The 18,332-nt window shown below is 44.7% G+C and overlaps 1 protein-coding gene across 2 annotated transcripts in view; it reads left to right on the top strand.

Annotated features, from left to right (window-relative positions):
• TBC1D22B (TBC1 domain family member 22B) overlaps positions 1–18,332 on the top strand; it is a 76,577-nt gene that overhangs the window by 30,689 nt on the left and 27,556 nt on the right. For both annotated transcript variants that reach the window (XM_080666478.1, XM_080666479.1), the window contains exons 3-8: positions 2,484–2,788; positions 5,200–5,379; positions 5,897–5,967; positions 7,336–7,464; positions 8,799–8,864; positions 12,906–13,020. In XM_080666478.1, coding sequence (XP_080522604.1) covers positions 2,484–2,788; positions 5,200–5,379; positions 5,897–5,967; positions 7,336–7,464; positions 8,799–8,864; positions 12,906–13,020 — 866 coding nt within the window. The remainder of the gene's footprint in view (positions 1–2,483; positions 2,789–5,199; positions 5,380–5,896; positions 5,968–7,335; positions 7,465–8,798; positions 8,865–12,905; positions 13,021–18,332) is intronic.

Raw genomic sequence — 18,332 nt, 5'->3', positions numbered from 1 at the left:
TAGACCATTAAAATATATAATTTTGGTTCCAATTTTTACTTTCTTTAGATTATTTTCAAGATATGATTTTCACTGGCAGTATACATTCCATCTGGTGGCTGAACCATATTTATTTCATCATTTCCAATTTCTAGATATTTATGTTATTTGCAGTTTTTAACCAAAATAAATAATACCACCCTGGCCAGGTGGCTCAGTTGGTTGGATAGTAGTCCCATACACCAAAAAGGTTGTGGTTTCGATCCCCTATTTGAGGCAACCGATCGATGTTACTCTATCACATCAATGTTTCTCACTCTCTCTCTCTCTCTCTCTCTCTCTCTCCCCCTTTCCCCCCTTCCTCTCTCTCTCTCTCTCTCCCCCTTTCCCCCCTTCCTCTCTCTCTCAAATCAATAAACATATCCTTAGGTAAGGATTAAATCAATAACACCATTATAAACTGTTTTAGGTCATGTTTGTTTGACTTCTGATTATATTCTTATGGTTAGAGATGAACCATTTTTAAGGCTCATGGTCTATATGTTCCCAGATTGTTTTCCAGAAGGTTGTACAACATATACCTCCACCTGCAATGTTAGAGAGCTGGTCTCACTACATTCTGGTCAGCTGAAGATAATACATTTTTAAATGTTTGCTAAGTTAGTGGGTAGAAAATGGTATCTTGTTTTTATCACATTTGAGCTGTTACATCTTATAATGTTGTGTTCTCTTTTGTATTCATGTGATGTATTTTCCTTTACTCCGTGTGAGACTAATATTTGCAGATAATGCCTCGGTGATATCTTACTCCTTCCTTGGTGTTAGTAACAGGGACATTCCTATGAACCGTATGAGTTACCAGTCTTATTTATCAATGTTAATAACAATTATCTTTCAGAATAAATATTGGACTCATCTAGGGAGATGGGGTGGGTTATTAGAGCATCCACCTTTACCCAAAGGAAGAAACATCTCCTAGAAATGGGGGACCTTCTGCTCCTCTGGCCCAGCATTTCACTCTAGAGTTTCCCTGCCTTCCTGGGGAAAGCAGGAAGACCTTTTAATGTTTTTACCCATTGCATTCCAGTTCCCCGGTGTAAACTTACAGAAGGCCATGCTCTGTTTCCCTATTTGGGGTATGAGGGATGCTAGGTAAGACTGAGTTAGAAATGTCCCAATCACAGTCCCCTGGAACTGGAATAAGGGCACCCAGACCTTAAGCAGGAGACAGAGGAAAAGTTCAGGGAAGTAGGGAGATTCTACATGACTCTTAGGGCTAGGCTCTCTTTTCTCAATGAGTTAATCTAGTGTTCCCCAAATCATGATTTTTTTTTTTACAGTTTTCTATATTACTATTTACATTAAAAAACTCATTTTATTTACATAACTAGATTTATTTTTTTTAAATCTTATTTCTATAAATGGAAAACCAATGCCGTTTTCCAAAAAAAGAAAGTAATCTTAAAAATAAGCAGTGAAAAATTAGCCCAACCACGTGTGACTTAGTGGTTGAGTGTCAACCTATGAACCAGGAGGTCACGGCTCGATTCCTGTCGGAGCACATGCCTGGGTTGCAGGCTCGATCCCCAGTGGGGGGCATGCAGGAGGCAGACAATCAATGATTCTCTCTCATCATTGATGTTTCTGTTTCTTTCTCCCTCTCCCTTCTTCTCTGAAATCAATAAAAATATATTTGTTAAAAAAACTAAAACAATCTTAATTAAATTATAAGCCAGGTCCTATTGCTTTACAAATATGTCAGTTCTGACACTGCCTTCACTTTGTTAAAAGAAAAAAAAGTCTTTTAGACAGACTAGCACCAAACTGAGACCATCTCCTCCCGGCTAGCAGACGGACTTCAACAGAATAAAAAAGGACAACGTGTTCATTTTGGAACTCAATGTTTAATGCTATTTATGGTCTACCTAAAGTTACCTCTCTTATTCTAGCAGTAGTTTATGTCCTACTCTAAGGAGTAGTTTAGATTATGTTGCCATAACAGATTAAGTCTAAAATTTCGGTGGATTGACACACAAAGTTTAGTGAATTAGGGTGGGAGTGGAGGGCAGGCTGTGCTGTAGTACTCACGCTGTTGTCCAGGCTGAGGGAGGCGCCACCATCTGGAGCCTCCTAAGTTACTATGGAAAAAGAAAGTTTATAGAGAACTCACACTTGTTCTTTTATGCTTGAGCTTAGAAATGATCTGCTCCCTTCTCTCCTCAGCCCATTGGCCAGAGCCAGTCATGTGGCCTCACCTAAGTGCCATGGGACTGGAAAGTATAGAGGAGCACATGGAATAGCTGGTGAGCGTTGCTGTCTTGCTACATCTGATGAAGCATTGGGCTGGTCTAGATGCATCTAGATGAGGAATGGATATGGGTGTTTTTTGTTTGAAGAAGGTAACGATTGTGTATGCTATCGCTTGTAAAACTGTTAGTAGTACATTAAGCAAGTGGTAAGATGTGCCAGACCTTTCCTTGGTAATAGTGTCTCCTTTCTTAAAGCTTCATTAAAGAACGGTCAAAAGTCAACGCAGTTCCTCTGAAGAATAAGAAGGCCTCCAGTTTCCATGAGTTTGCCCGGAACACCAGTGATGCTTGGGACATTGGCGATGATGAGGAAGAGGACTTTTCCCCCCCTTCTTTCCAAACTCTAAACTCAAAAGTTGCTTTGGCAACTGCAGCTCAAGTCCTGGAAAACCACAGCAAGCTGAGGGTGAAACCAGAACGGTCCCAGTCAACAACATCCGACATTCCTGCCAACTACGTCATAAAGTCCAGCAGTGATGCCCAACTGTCCAGAAACTCCAGTAAGTCCATCCTGCTCACCTCCATAGCCTCGACTTTTTTAGCAGAGTGCATTTAAAATAAAAACATTTTTTCTTTAGGGCATCACTCCGATTTTCCATTCGATGGTAAATAAGCAAGCTCAAGCTTAAGGTATGACATCAGTGAGCCTAACTGGTCATAAGCTGTACTTGCTCCTCCCACCTGGGTGGCTACCTGGCCCTGTAACCAGAGGCTTCACTTCCTGACACTTAGGTGTTGCCTGCCAATCTCTTCTTTCTTTCCTGTGCTGGGGTCCAAAACTTTGATTGCTTCACATTGCTTTAGGCCTGGTTAGGTTGAAGAATACTGACTAATGTATTTAAGGTTTGGTGCTATTGGTTGGCCTCCTCAGGGTAGGGAGCAGCCACTAGCATACGTTTTCTCTCCTGTTCCTGAAGGCCCTGTGTCCCAGCTGCCTGCCCATCAGGGTTGGGAGCAGGAGGAAATGCCCCTCTGTGTCTCTTCTGGAGGCTTCAGTAGCTGGTTGAGGTGATGTGGCTTTATCAGATATTGGGAGACTCTCAGTGTGCACTTTTTTACTGTTAATCATCACCCTAGGCTATTTTCCCATTGATTTTTAGAGAATGGAAGGGCGGGAAAGAGACAGAGAGAAACATTGATGTGAGAGAGACACATCAATTGGTTGCCTCCCACACTCTCCCCAACCGGGGATTGAGCCTGCAACCGAGGTTCATGCCCTTGACTGGAATCCAACCTGAGACCCTTCAGTCCTCTGGCCGACACTCTATCCACTGAGCCGAACCAGCTAGGGCTCGGCGTACACTTTTAAATGTGCATTGCTGTATTTAATGTATCCCTAATGGGCTTTATGGGCACCAGTTATTCTGAGCTAGAGAGGGAAGTGCTGTCATTTTAGTGAAAGTTAAAACAACTGACTGGTAAAGGGTGAAAAGGAAGTAGAAGAATGCAGAGCCCTGGGCATGTCCTGGCTCAGGTCCTAAGAGAACTTCTTTCACAGTTTCAGATTAAGCATGTGGTCATGAAATTAGCGTCGAAGGCCTTTAAAATCATTCCCCAGACACTTTCTGTAGCTGTTCCGGGCCCTAGCTTGAACCTTCGGTACCAGGTGCAGGCGGGCATTTAGTGTTGGTTGACCAGGGGCCACAGCTACAGACAGTGTCTGTGCACCGTGGTTGAAGTGTTCTAGTGTAAGGAAGATCCCTAATGAGCTACCTTTGTGCAGCCAGGACACCCTAGGGCCTTCCCTTTATGAATCTAGCATCTGTCTGTCAGTCGCTGCTGCCAGACGTGCACACAGGCTTCAGCGCTGCGATATGAGTCAAGTACCTGCGGCCCTTGTTTCTGTAAACCTGATGGTTGTGCTGGTTGTCACTCTTCACTGGTAATTCTTATTGTGACTTAGGCTTATAAGGCCCTGATATAGAAAGAATGTGAAACGTCATGAAAGCTCAGTCAGAGTTTAAAACTGAGTTTTGTTTGGAGTAGTAAAATAAATAAGGGTTTTGGAGTCAGAAAGATGGAGGTGGCCTCTCAGCTCTCCCTTGTAAATTACTTAACCTCTCTGAGCTGCAGTTTCCTCATCTGAGGATTAGTAATAAATTAATGAATTGCCACTGTATGTTGTAAGGATCAAAGGAGAGATATGTAAATGTGACCAGCATGAAGCCTTATGCATAGTAAGCACTCAATAATGTTAGTCCTATACTGCTTGTTTCTCCCACCTTACTGTCTGGTGTAGAAATGTCTAGAACCAGACAAAGAGTTCAGCTAGAGTCTGTGCTCTTGCCATTTTAGTCATATCACAGCAGAATTAAACGCTGGGAGACATGTGCAGCACGGAGGAACTGCAGCTACCAAAAGTGGGATTGCTTTAGGCCAGAGTGTCTCACCCCATGCAGGGCACATTGTGCGCCAAGAAAGGGTTAGAGTTGGGCCAGGGACACTGGGGCAGCGGCGTGGGGCAGGGCTTCAGGAGAGCCACCTCCTTGCATTGCAGTGTGCTTTATGGTGTGGTCGTTTCTTGTGTGCTCTGTGATGTGGAAAGGGAAGGTGAACACGTGTTGCCCCAAAACTCATTATTAGGCACTAAGAAGAGTTCCAGGTTGGGGAAGAAAGAAAACATTAGTTTGACGTCAGGGTCGCCAAAAAAGTTCTCGAACTTGCTGCAGCATCCGAGTCTCCATTAGCACATAAGATGCCTTGTAAGTATGCAGGATAAAAAACCCAGCCCATCCTCTGGGCAGAAGAGTTGAGCACAGCTGGGTTTCCATCCCCCGTGCCCCTCAGCTGGGCACCCCGGGCGCACAAACTGTGCTGCTGAGGCTCGTGGAGGAGACCATACTGAGCAGTTAGGTTACTCAGAGTCATGCTCTTCACACAGCCTGTCTCTTTCTCTTTCGAATTATCTCAGGTGATTCATGCCTAAGGAATGCACTCCACAAACAGCAGTCACTCCCTCTCCGACCCATCATCCCCCTTGTTGCCCGGATCTCAGACCAGAATGCTTCTGGGGCACCCCCAATGACTGTCCGGGAGAAAACCCGCCTAGAAAAATTCCGTCAGCTTCTCTCCAGCCACAACACTGACTTAGGTGAGTCCCTGTGAGCCCTGGGCAAGACAGGGCCTCTTGGTGACTGGAATTCTTAGAGCCCTGGAAGCTATTGCTCTTTATTCTTCCTTCTTTTACCTTTCCAGCATCTCCTGATCTGGTGCCCATTGCAGTGACATGCAGGTATTAAGTCAGAAGTATGTTACTAGAAATTAGGGACCAAATTAGGTGGGACTGGATTCTGTGGCCTGTAGACAATAGTGCAATTATTCTGTCTCTCCCACCTCAAGGCGATTCTATTGAAATCCACACTGGTCTTTCTCTTCCCCTCTAACCTCTGAGCCCCGACTAGATCCCTGCCTGCTGTAGAGCGTGTCCTTGGCACTTTGGTGCCCGGGGCTGTTGTTTTGGGCTTTCCCCTGGTGCTTGTCAGTAGCTGGTGGTGATGGTGATGATCATCTTACTGGAATGGTGGGAGGCATCAGGCCGTACTGGCTGAGGTTTGCTTTAGGGCATTTGTGGGAAGAGCTCAATCCAAGGAGCTGTTATCTGTTTGCAGATGAACTGAGGAAGTGTAGCTGGCCAGGTGTTCCCAGGGAGGTTCGACCTGTAACATGGAGACTCTTGTCGGTGAGTTCTACCCCCTGTGTAGAGAAGTGTGAGCCTCACATGGCCCTTCTTACCCGATGAGGTTAGTGTGGGCACATTAGTCTTACTCCCTAGACTTCTCTAGTCCTACTGGAGATGTCAGAACTGTGGGGCTGCAGTCCTGTGTCTGTGCATGCAGACACACATTCTGGAGAGTTTATTTTAAACATAGAAGAGCACACATTGGTTACCACAGGCGCAATCTCATGTTCTCAGCACAAGGGAGGAAGAATAGACTGAGGCCTGGTTGTCCCAGCGCTTGCCCCTGTGCTTCGCTCCTTTTCCGGAGGAATAACCACAGTGGTTGACACCCACTGTGCGAATGAGAAGAGCTGATGAAAGGGCCTCCCTGCCAAGTCTGCATAGTCCCACTTTCACTGAGGGCAGAACACTGGCCAGCACTGTAACAGGAGCACTTGGCTTTCCTGAGCCCGTAAAATTCCCTCATTCTTCTAGCAAGGATTTATTGAGGGCCTGCTGTTCACCAGGCACGGTGCCAGGTGCCGGGAGGGTATACAAAAATGAATCGGCCACAGTCCCTGCCTGCTAGGCATTAGCTGTGGAATGTATTGCATGAGTGTCTGGGAGAGGAAGGGTCTCCCTCCTGGCTGCTCCCCACCCCCAGTCCTGCAACCATGAATCATTGCCTCTGCCATTTCTAATTAAGTTCAAGAGCTGTGAAGAATAGATTGGTGAGAACGGAAGGAGAGCAGGAGGTGTAAGAATTGGGAGTGGGATCTAGACCAGAGACGAGAATGGAAGTTGGCCTGGAACTTGGGCTAGGAGGGAGCTGCTGCCAGAAGTTCTGTGTCTGGACATTGCAGCTGCTATTTCACCGATTCCATTCAGCTTCCCAAGCTGGTAATTCCGAATGCTAACATGGAAAAGAATGGGTAACAGGCACATACTTACATGGCACATCGCTGAGATTTGCTGTAGACACGACCGTCTCCCTGTGATTCTCAGAAGTGTTGCCTTGTGCATACATAGCCCTCAGAGGTCCTGACTTGGGTCCAGTTCCCCCCGACTGACATACATGCACTGCTCTCTGTGCTAGCTCTGTGAGTCCTGGGATTCTCACCAGCAGTGCAAGCTCCAAGTCCAGCACAGGCTACAAGAGGAAATAATCCTGGGAATGCTGGCCTTGGCTCATCTGCCCATATATGGGTCTCACTGAATGAGGGAAGGCAGACACGGTGGCCGAAACCAAAATGGGATCCACCCTTGTTTTCGTGGCAGTTTTCCTTCCATTTCTCTGATAGTTTCCAAGTCACTGCTCAGACTAAAATAAAAATTAAGGATTCCTCCAACCAGCCTCTGTCCCCATCTGACTAGCCGTCTTGTCCACAGGGCTATCTCCCAGCCAACACCGAGAGGAGGAAGCTGACCCTGCAGAGGAAGCGGGAGGAATATTTTGGCTTCATTGAGCAGTATTATGACTCTCGAAATGAGGAACATCACCAGGACACCTACAGACAGGTACAGTTATCACCTGCTGCCCTTTGCTTGCTAGTTATACACTTAAGGTGTGTCTTCTGGGAGTGCTATAAGGGAACAGATTTCCCAAGTCTTCAGGCTATGGTGTGCTGCTTAGGAATGACATTTATTCCTGGGAGTATGCAGAGTAGGTATGGGGGGTCTGGGAAAAATTATTCCCAGAACTGCTTTCCCTTTTTCTAATTCAGTAGCTCTGGTTTTAATCATTTTAAATAGATCCCCTCACCTCCACTCCCTCACCCCACCCCAGGCCAATGGCAGTGCTTCTCAAACTTCAATGTGCATACAAATAACCTAGGATTTTGGTGAAATCATACTTAGGGATTATGATAAAATGCACATTCTAATTCAGTAGGTCTGGGGTGAGACCTTCACTTCTAATCAGCTCCCTGGTGAGGCCAGCGCTGCTGTTCCACAGACCTCATGCAAGTAGTAAGGATTATGGGGCACAAGATGAAAGATGCGTTCACTCAGGAGTGGTCCAGTCCCCCTGGACAGTGACATCAGTGCCTGGTTAGCACCCATGCCTCTCTGTTTGTCTGTAGGAGTTGTCGCCCTCAGCAGCCTTGGCAGGGAGCGTTCCATCATTGCTCATAGTGGTCCCCATGCCTGTGGGAAGGTGGAGGGGGAGAAGAGCAGTCTGGTGGTTGCAGAAGAGGGAAAAAGACTGGGGAGGCAGCTGTCTACAACAAGCCCTAAGAACTGCAGTACCCTCTGCCACTGCCAACACAGTCCTTACAATTGTTAGACTGGGCACTGGGGAATCCGAGGCCCAAACCCACTGTAGGGCCCTCTTTGGAAACAGAAGTCAGAACTCATGGTGCCAGTTACTGAAGGTCAGCTCCCCCAGTTTCCCCCTCTTCTTCTGCATCATGACTTCAGGAGCAGGTCCTTCTTGGTTCCCTGTCCTGGCACATTTTTGCAGCTGTCAGAGCTCTTACCGGTAGTTCCTGGAAACTGTTGATGACTAAGATTTGGAAAGAAGGGTCCACATTTTGATCATAACTATTAAAGAAGTGAAACAGACTTCAGAGCAATAGGAAAAAGCAGGGGGTTCTCTCAGGTGTGAAGCCTGTTGCTATTTGTGTTAAGTGGTTTTGGGGGGAGTTTTCCTCACTGTTAAGTAAACTGTTGCTCTCATGGAAATGTATTTGAGATGGACAGGTTGGTTTAACTAGACTTTTTTTATATGTCAGTTATTTCTAAAGATAAATTGTGCTCTCACTCTTATTCCCTTGATACTAGTTCTTATAAGAAAATAACATCTCAGAAAAATAAGGTGGCATTTGTGTTTGGCCATGGCTTCTCTTTTTCAGATCCACATTGACATTCCAAGGACGAATCCTCTCATTCCATTGTTCCAGCAACCACTTGTACAGGAGGTGAGGGAAGTACTTAACATTCTCAGCCCTTCTCCCCTCATATTTCTGCGGCCCCTGTTCTGTGTGGATGGGTGCTGGAGCCTTCTCCCTAACCATGGCAGGTTTACAGCTAACGTGGTGTACCTGTGTGCAGATGTGGAGCTGTGGCCCCTTCAGAGCATTTTCTTATGTATTCTCATGTTCTCTTCCTAATAGACCCTTGGGCCAAGTAGTACTGAGAGTTTAAGGGGCTTGCCCCCAGTCCTGAGGCTACCTGGTGACAGAATGAACTCTAGAGCCCACATCTTAGAATTCCTAGTCCGATGTTTGTTCTGCTTTATCAAGCTGAGATAATGATTTTGATTTTTCTTACTGTTGTAAATATACGTAACAAAACAACCATCACCACCATCCATCTCTAGAACTTTTTGTTTTCCCAAACTGAAACTGTCCCCATCTATCCTATATAATAAAAGGCTAATATGCAAATCGACCAAACGGTGAAAGGACCAGTCACTGTGTGCGCACTGACCACCAGGGGGCAGACAGTCAATGCAGGAGCTGTCCCCTCGTTGTCAGTGTGCTCCCACAGGGGGAGCGCTGCTCAGCCAGAAGCCCTGAGCCGGCCTCACAGCTGGAGAGCATAGCGGCGGTGGTGGGAGCCTCTCCCGCCTCCGTGGCAGCGCTAAGGGTGTCCAACTGCCCGCTTAGGCCCACTCCCCGTGGGCCTGGCCTGCAGATATCGGGTCGAAACCGGCAGTTCGACATCCCCTGAAGGGTCCCAGATTGCGAGAGGATGCAGGCCAGGCTGAGGGACCCCACTGGTGCACGAATCCGTGCACTGGGCCTCTAGTTAAACAATAACTAACTCTATTCCCCAGCAGCCACCATTCTACTTTCTTTCTCCATGAATTTGACTCTCAGTACCTGTAATAAGTGAGATTGTACAATATTTGTTCTTTGGTGTCTAGCTTATTTCACTTCACATAATAACTTCAAGGTTCATCCATGTTATAGCATGTGCCAGAACTTCCTTCCTTTTTAAGGATGAATATTTCATTATATGTCTATAACATATATTATTGATCCACTCATCTACAGTGGACAGTTCATAATGCTGCTATGAACATGGGCAGGCAAATATCTGTTTGAGTCCCTGTTTTAAGTTGTTTTTTTAATCCTCACCCCAGGATATTTTCCCATTAGTTTTTTTATTTATTTTTTTTATTTTAAAATATATTTTATTGATTTTTCACAGAGAGGAAGGAAGAGTGATAGATAGTCAGAAACATCGATGAGAGAGAAACATCGATCAGCTGCCTCTTGCACACCTCCTACTGGGGATGTGCCCGCAACCAAGTTACATGCCCTTGACTGGAATCGAACCTGGGACCTTTCAGTCCGCAGGCCGACGCTCTATCCACTGAGCCAAACCGGTTTTGGCTCCCATTAGTTTTTTTAGAGAGTTGAGGAAAGGGGGAAAGAAACAGAGAAATATTGATGTGAGAGAGACACATCAATTGGTTGTCTCCCACACGCACCCCAACCAGGGCCAAGGATTGAACCTGCAACTCAGGTAAATGCCCTTTTTGGTCTGTGCGTCAACACTCTAAACCAGCCAGGACCTGTTTTATACTCTTTTGGATATGTATCCAGAAGTCTCTACTGGGGGAACCCTCATGACTTACCAATAGCATCAAGAAGATTTCGAGGTTGATACCATTATTTTACCTATAAGAGCTAAGAGGAAGCTAAAAACCCATTCAGGATCCTTCTGTGTCTCCCTTACAGTTTCTTACAAATCAGCTCTGCTTATTCTCCATTTTAACTTGGGGACGTTCAGATACTTCTACCTGTTCATGTTTACTCTAAACTTGGAGACAGGGAAAGTAGCTTGTAAAAAAGGCTTCTCCTAATAGTAGAACCTGAATACAAAGAAGGAAAAATCAAACTGTAGTCTTTTCAACTTTTCTCAAATCATCTTTTTGTCTAGCAGGCTTTAGTTCTCTTTTTTCTTTTCTTTTTAATATGTTTTTATTGATTTCAGGGAGAGGGAGAGAGGGAAACATTAATGATGAGAGAGAATCATTTATTGACTGCCTCCCACACACCTCCTACTGGGGATGGAGCCTGCAACCCAGGCATGTGCCCTAACTAGGAATCAAACTGTGACCTCCTGGTTTATGGGTTGACCCTCAACCACTGAACCACACCAGCTGACAAGTCCTCTTAAATAGAGTAAACTGCTAACTGGGGAACAGAGAACTGAGTAACCCTGAATACTGAAAGACTTGCTTTGCAAACCTGAAAGGCACGTTGACATTAATTAAAATAAGTCAGAATTACCCACATGGGTAGAAGAGATGTAGAAAAACCTTCAGGGATTATCCTCTCCTCTCCTCTCTGCAAGACCAGATCATCCCAGATTTGTTCCATAGTGAAAATGCCATGGTCTCCTGTGGTAACCAGAATACTGTTCAATTTCCACCTCTTTGACATCTTCACTGGTTCAGGGTGAGTGTGTCTGCATTGTCCCATCCTTACTGTAGAGGACTGGCCAGTGTTAAAGCCAGTCCCCAGGATTTGTGTATTCACAAGGGGCTGGAAGTGTGGAGTACAGGCCTGGTTAGCCCTTCAGAAGGACTGACCTGGAGGAGCTTTTAACAGAGATATCCAGACAGACAGAGGCCACAGGAGCTGTGAGGAGACAGAGTGGGGTAGGTAATCCTTGGCATCTTCCTGAACATGGCTGGTCTAGCTTGGCCTACAGTTTCTAGGGTCATTTAGCAGCAGAGAGGTAAGAATGTAGGTTGGCCCCCATTAGAGTGTTGGGTCTAACACAAATGAGGACACTTTGCCTTCCCTCAGCCCCAGAGAGCAAGTGGGCAAGTGTAGAGCAGAGGCAGAGAGGCCATGCCTTCCATCCAGGGCTCTGTTCTCATTCCTGGAAGTGCAAGAGTGTTGACAGTGGGGAGTATCTCAGCTCGGCCAGCTGGGAGGCAGGCTCAACACGTGTCTATAGATTCCTGGTAGAAGAGATTCCTCCACTAGCTACCCCACTACAAACCATACAACCATTTCCTTTTTACCATTCTCCCTGGGAGCTTTTTTGTCCCTCTGCCTGACCTCTGAGAGGGCCTCTTCAATTTGCCCCCAGAGCCGACTGTTTGGAGCTCTGCAAGCCCATGTGCTATGGAGGCCCTGTAGTCTCCTGTTCCTCTGTACGTCACCAACACCTCTGTTACCTTCCATGTGATTCATGGAGACATGGACAGTCCATGTCGAGCCCAGGAGTTGTGGTCAGTGGGATGAAGCCAGGGAGTATTAGCAGGCTGAGAGAAGATGGGGAAAGCTCAGGGGACCTAATGGAAGCAGAGGGGAGTATAGCTGAGTGGGACAGGGCCAGACTCTGTGACGGGACCATAAAGATCTCTTCTTTCTCCCCATCCTAAGCCTCTGGCCTCTTGTGGCTAATATGCTTAACCCCAGAGGCTTTTCCATGGAGGCTGTGGCTGATTTCTCTGTTCTCAGCTGTAGGAATCCATAGAATTTGATTTATTTAACTCCCTATCCCTAGCAAATGTCTGGGTTGCATCCTGATATATGAAGTGACTTCCTGCATTTATCGTCTATCACTAGATCTTTTTCTGTCTCAGCGGGGAGAAAGGAGAGGGCGGTAGAGAAGGTATTTCCTATCTACATCCTGTAATGACAAAAAGGATTTACCAGAAGCATCAGAACTTAGACGTTCTGAATAACGACATCCTGAATCAATGACATCATTGCGAACCTTTTTCTAAGCCGTTGGGTCACCATCCTTCCCCCACCCCCCAATTTAATATCATAGTGACTAGATACTGAAAAGACAAAGGGCAAGAAGTATCTACCTCTACTTAAAAACAACTAGTGTCTTAGAAACTTTAATTCCTATACTTTATCTTGTAGTATTTAAAATATTTTCCTAAAAATTCTGCAGCAACTTCAATATGAATTGTGAGGTAGGTAAATGGAGGGAGGGAGTATATCCCCATGATTTAACAGTCATGTCTCTTTCTTTCCTAGATCTTCGAAAGAATTCTATTTATTTGGGCCATCCGACACCCTGCCAGTGGGTATGTCCAGGGAATTAATGACCTGGTCACTCCGTTCTTTGTCGTCTTCCTCTCAGAACATGTGGGTAAGAAGCATGAGTACCAAGTTGAACAAGCTATTGTTCTCATCTTTGGTTTGTTTGTTCTCCCCGAGTGCAGCCAGTAGGCATGTCTTGCTGAGAAAGGACAGTGACTTTAGGGTACACAGCTAAGCCTATTTTTTGTTGTTGTTAATCCTCACCCAAGTATATTTTTTTCCATTGATTTTCAGAGAGAGTGGAAGGGAGGGGGAGAGAGAGAGAATCATCGATGTGAGAGAGACACATCGATTGGTTACCTCCCACACACACCCCAACCGAGGCCAGAGATAGAGCCTGCAACCGAGGTATGTGCCCTTGACAGGAATTGAACCCGGGGCCCTTCAGTTCGTGGGCTGATGCTCTAACCACTGAGAAAACTGGCTAGGGTCACAGCTAAACCTATTTTAATAGCAATAGCAGCCTGAAATTTCTCTCTTGAAATGGTCACAAATCTCACCTAAAAAGACCTGCTTTGTCACAAGAATGACCAAATTGTTATGTTCTGTCATAAACAGATGGTTTGATGGTTTATTTGAAGTCGTTTTAGGATTATTTTGAAGTTGTTTGAAACATGCCCTCATCCATGAAAGCTGGAATTTTAGATTGTATATAGGACTTCCCACTTTAGTTCACATGCTTTTTTTTTTTTTCCATCCTCACCTGAGGATATTTTTCCCATTGATTTTTAGAGAGAGTGGAAGAGAGAGGGAGAGACAGAGAGAAACACCTGTGTGAGAGGAACACATCAATTGATTGCTTCCAGCATGCCCCAGACCAGGGCCAGGAGCCTGCAACTGAGGCACATGCCCTTGACCAGAATCGAACCCAGGATCCTTCAGTCCTCAGGCTGACGCTCTATCCACTGAGCCAAACCAGCTAGGGCCACATGCTATTTTTCAGTGGCAGGATGTGGACATGTAGAGGGGAAAGGTTGTGGCACCAGAATCCAGCTCACATTGGAAGTAATGGAATGGACTGAGGCGAGCACCACATCTTGATTTCTTCCCTTTCTCCTCCACCTCTTACCCCACTAGATTCCTGTCACTTTGGGTAGAGTGATTAGATGTCACGGTGGCAGTGCAGCCCAAGCCTCCTCCCCTGGCCAGGCCTAAATCAGGCACAAGTCTTGAAAGGATTTGAGGATGCTCCTCTTTTTTTGGTTTCCTTAATCACTTGTGCTTAGAGGTTCAAAGGAAAACCCATCTGTCATGGCCTGATGCTTTGTTCTTTTAGTTAAAGAGAAGCTCATAGGAAATCAGAACATTGAAAAGGTTCTTAGCCCTAGCTGGTTTGGCTCAGTGGATAGAGCGTTGGCCTGCGGACTGAAGGGTCCCGGGTTCGATTCCTGTCAAGGGCATGTACCTTGGTTGCGGGCACATCCCCAGTGGGAGGTGTGCAGGAGGCAGCTGATCGATGTTTCTCTCCCATCGATGTTTCTAACTCTCTATCCCTCTCCCTTCCTCTCTGTAAAAAAATCAATAAAATATATTTAAAAAAAAAAAAAAAGAAAAGGTTCTTAGAAAACCATCCATTCAATCTGCTCACCTCACAGATGGGTTGTAAGATTCTCTGCCTTCTTATTAGTGGTAGAGCTAGGACTAGAACTTTTTTTTTTTTTAGACTTGGAATAAGGGAAAAGGGAATGGGTAATTGTGGTTTTTGGAGGAGACCATTGTAGGGGCCAGGAGGGTAATGAGAAATGGACTAGAGTGGAGACCCTTGACATGGGAGGGGCTAAGAAATGTCTCACTTGATTTGTCCTATTCAGGTTCTCTGAAGGGACTTAGAGGGATGGTGTTTTAGTTTCCATGAGGCAGTCTCAAAAAGTAAGACAACATGAGTGAAATAAGTCAGACAGAAAAAGCTAAGAACCATATGATTTCACTCATGTGGAATATAAAGCTGAAACTTCAGGGGAAAAAACAAACAAAACTGAAACTTATGAACACAAACAGCAGAATGGTGGTTGCCAGAAGGAAGGGGGTATGGGGTAAAGGGAGTCCTAATATGAGGTGACAGGAGAAGATTTGACTTTGGGTGGTGGCACATGGTACAATATACAGATCTTGTAACATAGAAGTCAACACATGAAACCTATATGTTCATGTTGACCATTGTCACCCCAATCAATTTAATAAATAAAAAAATTTTTTAAAAGTAAGGCAACAGAATGACATCATCCTGGTTCCCCTTAATTAGCAGCAACCAGGGCAGAACTGGAGTCAGGGTGGAAGGTCACTCTTGCCCACTCTGTCAGGTGATCCTAAGCAGAAGCGTGACTAGTAAAATTTAGCCACCAGAAGTGTATAAATAAAGCTTTTGCTAGAGGACTTCTCATTTTTTCCCCTCACATTAATAGGTCAACTATTGGAAGTAGCTTAATTCTGGGTGTTTAATTTTTTAAGAGCAATGCAACTTAAAAAATTAAGGGATTTTTTTGGTTGCTTCTTGTAATTCTTTGATAGATAGGACTGCATTCTAATCTTGGTATTTGGCTTGTCAGCGCCCCCTGCTGACCCACCGTGTTTATGCAGTTCAGTGTGGGCTTCTGTGGCAAGCCTTCCATAGCTGTTTCGCCTCTGCAGCACACTTCAGTTCCCTTCTCCTAGACCTAGGAAGGTGGGGCCCATTCATTTTTTACAAACATTTTAACTATGTTATGTTTTAAGCATATGTAAAAGTAGGTAAAATAATAGTACAAATCCCCATATAATTATTACCCAACTTCAACAGCCAGTCTTGTGTCATCTGTACCTCTGTTCATTCTCCATCCCCTCAGCTTTGGGAGCTGATCTCAATATCGAGCATCATATTTCACCCATAAATATTTTCATATGTATCTCTAGAACATAATAATGAAAGAAACCCACAGCCATAATGCAATTATTACATCTAAAAAGTAATAAAAACTACTTAATATAATCTCATAGACAATAGTATTTAAATTTTCCTGATTCTCATAAATATATTTAACAGTTTGAATTAGAGTCCAAATCATGTCCATGCATTCTTGTTGGTTGATACATCTCACCTGTTCCCATCCGTCTCTCTTTCCCTTAGGATTTTGTAGGGTTAGCCCTTGTTTTTCCAGTTTCCAAACCTAGGGAGGGGCTTTGCCATTACCAACCAGGAATGTCACCCTGATTTTTAAAGCACTTTATCATTTGCAAAGTACTTTGACATACCTGATTTCATCTAGTAGGCCCCAGGCTCTCTCTTTTTAAAAATCAATTATCTTCCTTTTGTTGTTGTTGTTATTTCTTCGTGATTTTTAGAAAGAAAGGAAGAGGGGGGGAGAGTAGAACATTGATGTAAAAGGGAAACATTGATCAGTTGCCTCCCGTATGTGCCCCAAGAGGTATCAAACCCACAATATTTTGGTGTACAGGACAACATTCCAACCAACTGAGCCACCCAGCCAGGGTCCAGTATATCTTTAAGGTAGGTGTATCAGCCCATGTTACAGGTGGGAAATCCAAGGTTCAGAGATTTAATGAGCTTTTAGAACTCAAACCTAGGTCTTTTGACCTTAATACTTGTGCTCTTTATATAACTCGGTGGTACCTCACTTCAGATATACTTGTCCTTGGACCTCTAATGGCTCCCTCTACTCCATTCTCTGCTTCCAAGCAGGTAGCAAGCACATTTCTTATTGCTCTCTGCCTTCAAAAAAAATTGCAGTAGAAGTACATGCTCATTAAACGATCAAAACAATTTAGAAGTGTTATTACCCTCCCTCCATCAGAGATAACTACTATTATTGATCTTTGGTGTATATTCTTCCAGAACTTTTCCTGCATGTGGATAGAACTGCTTGTACTATTTTTCTTTGTTGCGGTTGGAAAAATGGGATCAAACTACCCATATTTTTCTATATCTTGCTTATTTTCATTCACAAACATCATGGCTTCCTTTCCAAGTCTGTACATATACATCTACCCCACCTCATCATTTTCATAGTATTCATGAATATTTATTTTCATAATAAGGCTTTACTGTAGTTTATTTAACAGTTCTTCTATAGAAGGACATTTAAATTATCTACACTTTTTAGCTGTTAAAAATGACATTGCAATGAATATCCTGTACTTATTTCCTTGTGTTTTTGCATTCACGGATTCATGCACATTGAAAGGAAAGTAATTAGAAGGTGGCCGGACACGCCCTGGAGCCAACCTCCCGTGGCCCTCGCTGGTGTCTGGTGTCTGCGGAGTGAGCGGGGTCCCTCCGGCAAGTGGGGTCCCTCGGCCTGGCCTGCGGGGATCGGGCTGAAACCAGCTCTCTGACATCCCCCGGGGGGTCCTGGAGTGCAAGAGGGCATTCTGCAAAGTTGCTGTCGTACAGGGTATGGAACACAAACACAAGTGTGCAGTAAACCAGATTCGGGGCCCACATTCCCCAGCAGCAACATAACCCAATTCACTGAAGGTGAATTGCTCAGCCCCGTGAGGAATCGAGCTCCCTCCTCTCCGGTTTTGGGGTGTGTCACCTGAGAACTACCGCTACCAAGTCACTGCAGCTTGGTAGCTCCTGCATTGAGCATCTGCCCCCTGGTGGTCAGTGCACGTCATAGCGATCAGTCAGATGGTCAAACACTTAACATATTAGCTTTTTATATATATAGATTTACTCCTTGAGCTCTGATTCTTTGCATCTAGTGAGACACTGCTGAGCAGCAGGCCACCTCTTATACACACAGAGTCTTCCAGAGCACATGGGGCGGATCAAACATCAGGAAGGGACACTTAGAAGTCTTAGCAAGGCTGGCGCAGCCATCTCCAGATGTCTAAGCTCCAAGTGTCAGAGTACAGTTAGTACATGGAGAGCACCCCTGAGCCTTTTCCATGGTTACCCATCTTTACTTGGAGGGTGAACAACAAAATTATAATAGCTGCCATTTATTTACATGTGAATGCTTACCATGTGTGGGCTAAAGCCTTGTTAATCATTTTATTTAATCCTCACAATAATCCTGTGAAATAGGTACTATTATCCCCATTTTATAGATAAGCCAGCTAAGGATTAGAGAGGTTAAATAACTTGCCCAAAGTCAGATGGCCAGAAGGTTTGGGAGCCTTTATTTAAATACAGTTCACTTAGCATATTTTGTTTTATCCATATTGTAGCATTGTCAGTACTTCATTCCTTTTTAGTATTCAATAATATTTCATTGTGTGGCTATACCACACTTTATCTGCTGATCAGTTGATGGATATAAATTACGTTTCAAAGAAACAAAGCATATAGATTTCTCGGCAGCCTCAAGGCCTTTCTTGGACATAGATACAACATTGTGGCCTTTAAGAATAGTTCTCTTC

This window comes from Plecotus auritus, assembly GCF_963455305.1.
Source record: "Plecotus auritus genome assembly, chromosome: 4".
Lineage (NCBI taxonomy): Eukaryota > Metazoa > Chordata > Mammalia > Chiroptera > Vespertilionidae > Plecotus > Plecotus auritus.
The sequence above is the reverse complement of the archived record's forward strand: the minus strand, read 5'-3'. Positions and strand labels throughout refer to the sequence as shown.